At 37.0% G+C, this 4784-nt stretch overlaps 1 protein-coding gene across 1 annotated transcript in view; it reads left to right on the forward strand.

Annotated features, from left to right (window-relative positions):
• LOC106460791 (transcription termination factor 2-like) overlaps positions 1-4784 on the forward strand; it is an 81237-nt gene that overhangs the window by 21333 nt on the left and 55120 nt on the right. The window contains exon 7 of the mRNA XM_013920535.2: positions 4281-4434. Coding sequence (XP_013775989.2) covers positions 4281-4434 — 154 coding nt within the window. The remainder of the gene's footprint in view (positions 1-4280; positions 4435-4784) is intronic.

Genomic DNA, 4784 nt, shown 5'->3' on the forward strand with positions numbered 1-4784 from the left:
GGATAATAAGTGTTTAATTAAGGAACACACAAGATTGTATCCAGCAAGCTGCATTTTTGTTAAATAATCATTGTTGTATTCTATAATACAGAGTTTCCACAAGCATTTTTGTTAAATTTAGTTGTAGTTGGCAATGTTTTGTGGTGGATTACAAATGTGAAAATAAATGCAAAAAAATTAATGTATTATACACAAACACACACACACACACACACACACACACACACACATATATACCAATGTATATAAATAGTATTTAGAAATGGCCTCATAAATGAAACTCTGTTAATTGTATTGGAGAAACTTAAAAATTACAATTCCTTGTAACACCACACACGGCTTTTCTGTTATCTTTAAAAATTCTACTAACAGTTTTATAAACACTGATTATTTCTTTTAGAACACAATGGTATAACATAACTGAAAGGATGCCAATAGTCTCTCCACTTTTACCCATTATAAGGAAACTTCTTAAAACAGTAACCCTAAAACCTAATGTTTGGTACCAGTTTATACCTTTGTGATTTGGCCTTACACTGGACTGAAACTTAAGGATTTATGTACTCATATGAATATCCACCACCAGAAAATTCAGTATCTATTATGTTCTTCTATGATGAACTGAATATTCTGGTCTTGCTTTTCAGATGAGTGTGAAGCACTATTTAGTGTGAAGTAACATATTTAGATGTTATCTTTTGTTCTTTACTTGCCACATTTCTTATTATACTGAATTTTATAATGCTCTAGATAAAAGATAATTATTGGTATATGTTTATTTTTCTGTACACTTGGTTTTTATACCATGGTTTGTTTTGGTGAAAAAGGATATTCAGAAACAGACCATAGTATGAAATCCAAATGTCCATAAAAATTAACATGTACCAACAGTTATCTTCTTCTGAGAAGATACTTCACCTCCACAAACAAAATAACTTGATTCCTCGGGCAGCTGTCTGTGAGATTTGTATGCCACTAGTCTTGAGCTAACTTCCACCTAAAATCACTTGTTTATCATGAACTGTGCTAATGCATGATGACAGCCCTCCACCAATAGAAGGGTGACACAACCTCTTTGTGCAGTAGCTTTCCTTAAGCATTTGAAATAACTTCATTCTTTTCTTTGTTGTCTAGAATGGACATGTTTGTAAATTTATTAATTATTTACCTGAAATTTGAGATAGTTTCACTTAATTTCACTGGTTTCTTTTATTACTAAAGAAAACAAAAAAAAAAGAATTTACAATTTATAAATTCACAAGTAATGGTAACTTCTGCTTTTTCCTGTGGTAGTGATGATATTCCTAACACGACAGCTGTAACTTCTGGGGGTTCATTTTCAGTGAAGAACATGACTGCCATTTTTCAACATGTTGTGGGTTCTTTCATACACATTGGGCCTACTCCTCCCATGTATTTGGCAAATGCCCCTTCTCCCTAATTTGAACATGATCAGGATGATGATGATTTGACTGGCTATTTACCCTACCAATGTTTGCTTTAGGCACAGATTTATCTGTGGAGGAAAATCTTCACCATTTTTCAATCTCTTCCTTAATATGATTTTGCAGGTATGTTCTTTTCTTTTGATTTCCCCCTGTGATTTAACTACTTGACACCCATATCCAAGACTACTTTGACCATACAATAAGGTTCATGCATGCTCGTTTCTCAAACTACTGCACGCTTGTACTACCACTCCTCATCTTTCTTGTCTACTTGACTCTTCTGTCCTGGCTTAGAGTTGCTCATCATTTCCATTCTTGATTCCCAGTCTTTGGAATCTCTTTTACCCAACTGTGGAAGTGGACCTCTTCTATTTCCCTTTCTAGTGCCCAATTTTTGTGCCTTTATCTCTTTCTTATCACCCTCCTACTTTACCTCTTGTCACTTCAATTTATCATATTCTGGGGGAGGGATTTTTGAAAAAGTTTGTTCTCTTCTTTTCACCACATTGACCCATACAACTACTACTTCTGTTCTTTCCGTCCTTACTTGCTTTTCTGCTGTTGGGGATTGTTGGAATGGGATACTCTCCTAGCTAGTGTATGCTTCATCAGGCTCCATTCCTTCACTCAGAGGTCTTCAGGGATGTTTCTGACCCACTCCTGCCCTATATTTGGTACATCTGAGTATGGTCTTCATCTCTCATCTCAGTCGGGCTCAGCTTTCACCACTGCTTATAAGCAATGTATGTCGTGTCAACAAGGGGTTGTGCATCTCTTTTACACCCTGAACACAAAGTTTTTTTTTCATTTTGGTAACTCTGGCTTCTCTTGAACCACTCATTCATTTAGGCCACACACACACACATATGCCTCTTCCAGTGGAAATTGAGGGACCATTGGAACCTTTCTCAGAATCCGTTGCCCTCAACTGTATGCCTCCCCTCTCTTCTTCTTGGGCATTCCCTTGCTACGCCCCAGTAGGACCTTCTTCTCTTTGCAGACTCTTCTCTGTCAAATTGTTGGGAAGTCATCTCTAAACAACTACATAGCTTTGTGCATGTGGGCTAAACGTCAATGTCCTTGAACTTGCCATCCATCAGGCACTTTCCCATTTCTTCTCTCTTCTTGTAGATCAGTTGGTCATGATCCTCTCTGATAATTCCACAGTCATTTCTTATATCAACTGTCAGGGGGTTACCCATTCAAAGACACTTTGCCTCCATGCATTAGACCTACCATTTTAGACTTATTCCCATAGGGTTTGTCACATGCCAGGGGCTCTGAACTTGGTTGTGAATCATCTCTCTCAACCAGACAGTGTTCTAACTACAGAGCGCTCTCTCCATCCTTAGGTTTTTTGTTGGGTTTATTCTCGTTAGGCATGCTTCTCATCAATGTCTTTGCCACTTTCAACACCAAACTTATCCTCTTTGGATCCCTAATTCCTCATCCTTTGGCCTTGGCAGTCGATGCTCTCAGCAAAGACTGGTCTCACCTTTTCCTGTATGCTTATCCACCTATTCTCTTCTTCCATGTGTCCTTGCTTTGATATGCAACACTCATTGTTGGGTTCTGTTGGCACCTCTTTGGCCAGCACAACCCTGATTTTCTCTGCTTCATCAATGGGCATCCAGACCCCCTCTTCCTCTGCCCCATTCTTACTCTCTCTTGCTCCAACCATGTCTCTCTTTCACCCAAGGATGTTACTCCATTTTCACGTAGGCAATTTGTTCAGTCCATTGCTTACAGGGTTGGACTGTCTGGTAGTTAATCTTTTTGTTATCATATTCCTGTATTTTTATAACAATATTAGATGCAGTTGAGTTTTTCACTGCAGATGTGTTATAATTATTTGCTTGTTCATTGTTGTAAGGTTGTGTGTTGGTGGCTTCTTCACAACTGCACTTCAAGTATTTCAAAATATTAGTGATCTTCAATAGTAATTGCCACATCTTAAATAAACACTGGACAATTGAGAATGTTTAGTGCATGATTGGGTTGTGAAAAAATGAAAAGGGGGAGAAAATGAGAGTCTGGTTAATGCATGAGAAAAAGACTGCATGTAAAAACTCTCTCTGCTGAAGCCCAATAGTACTGTTGCTCTGTTGTTCCTTGAGCACATTAGTCTGGGCAGAAATGTCTTTTGCCTCCTGAAATGCCTCATGTTATTCTTAAGACCCACAAATGCCATATCATTTGTCACTACAATAACTGGAAATAATCCTTTAGTTCATATTTTTAATTGAATAAAGACAAGTATTTAATCCTTTACAAACCTACTTTTTGATGTCTGTAAAGAGGTCCAGGTATCAGTTAAACAAATGTTTAAACCAGTTTGATGTATTGCCTCTTTTTGCCAGAATTTCTTTGAAACATCTTTGGCTTTCAATTATTAGTGCATGGTTGTCTATTGAGCAAAACTCAAAATAATCCCAAGCCTATTATATATATATATTGCCCCTCAGCCTGGGCTATGATTGCTTCTCTTTGTCAAACCGTACAGTGAAACATAACAGTATTATTTGTGCCTTGCTGTGCTCAGCACTACAGTTGTTTTTTTGTTTTTTTTTCTTTTAAATTTTGAAGCTTTGGAGTAGTTTAATAATACAAACTACATTCTTTTGTTCTTGTGTGTGATATGCTACTAATATAGTTTTAACATTATTTTACTTGAAATGCTTTTAGGTGGAAAAGGACTGATTAATTCAACCACCTCTTTGATTGTTTGTCCTGATTTTTCAACTTGAAATGCTTTTAGGTAAAAAAGGACTAATTAACTCAACTGCCTCCTTTGGTTACTTATTCTGATTATTTTACTTGAAATGCTTTTAGGTGGAAAAGGACTAATTAATTCAACCACCTCCTTGATTATTTGTCCTGCTTGTTTAGTACATCAGTGGCACAGTGAAGTTAAAAAGCATTGCCAGAAAGGAGCATTAAAGGTTCTTGTCTATCATGGCAGTAACAGGGAAAAGAGTGTTTCCAGGTTTGTTTTTGACATTTTAAATAAATATACATTTGTATATTTTTATCTTATGATATTTATTAGTGTAATTTAAAAAAATGACTTATTTCAAGACTGCACTCTTCTGTGACAGGATCCCTCAGTATTAACAGGTAGGATCAAAATTCTTCCACCACAGTGATTTGCTTGGGATATATGTTCAGTAATATTTTAATTTTAGAAAATGAAAAATATAATGAAAAAGTATTTGTGCCACTACAGCTGACCCGGCATGGCCAGGTGGTTACGGCACTCGACTCGCAATCTGAGGGTCGTGGGTTCGAATCCCCGTCACACCAAACATGCTCGCCCTTTCAGCCGTAGGGGCGTTA

The sequence above is a fragment of the Limulus polyphemus genome, unplaced genomic scaffold (genome assembly GCF_000517525.1).
Source record: "Limulus polyphemus unplaced genomic scaffold, Limulus_polyphemus-2.1.2 Scaffold35, whole genome shotgun sequence".
In the NCBI taxonomy this organism is placed as follows: Eukaryota; Metazoa; Arthropoda; class Merostomata; order Xiphosura; family Limulidae; genus Limulus; species Limulus polyphemus.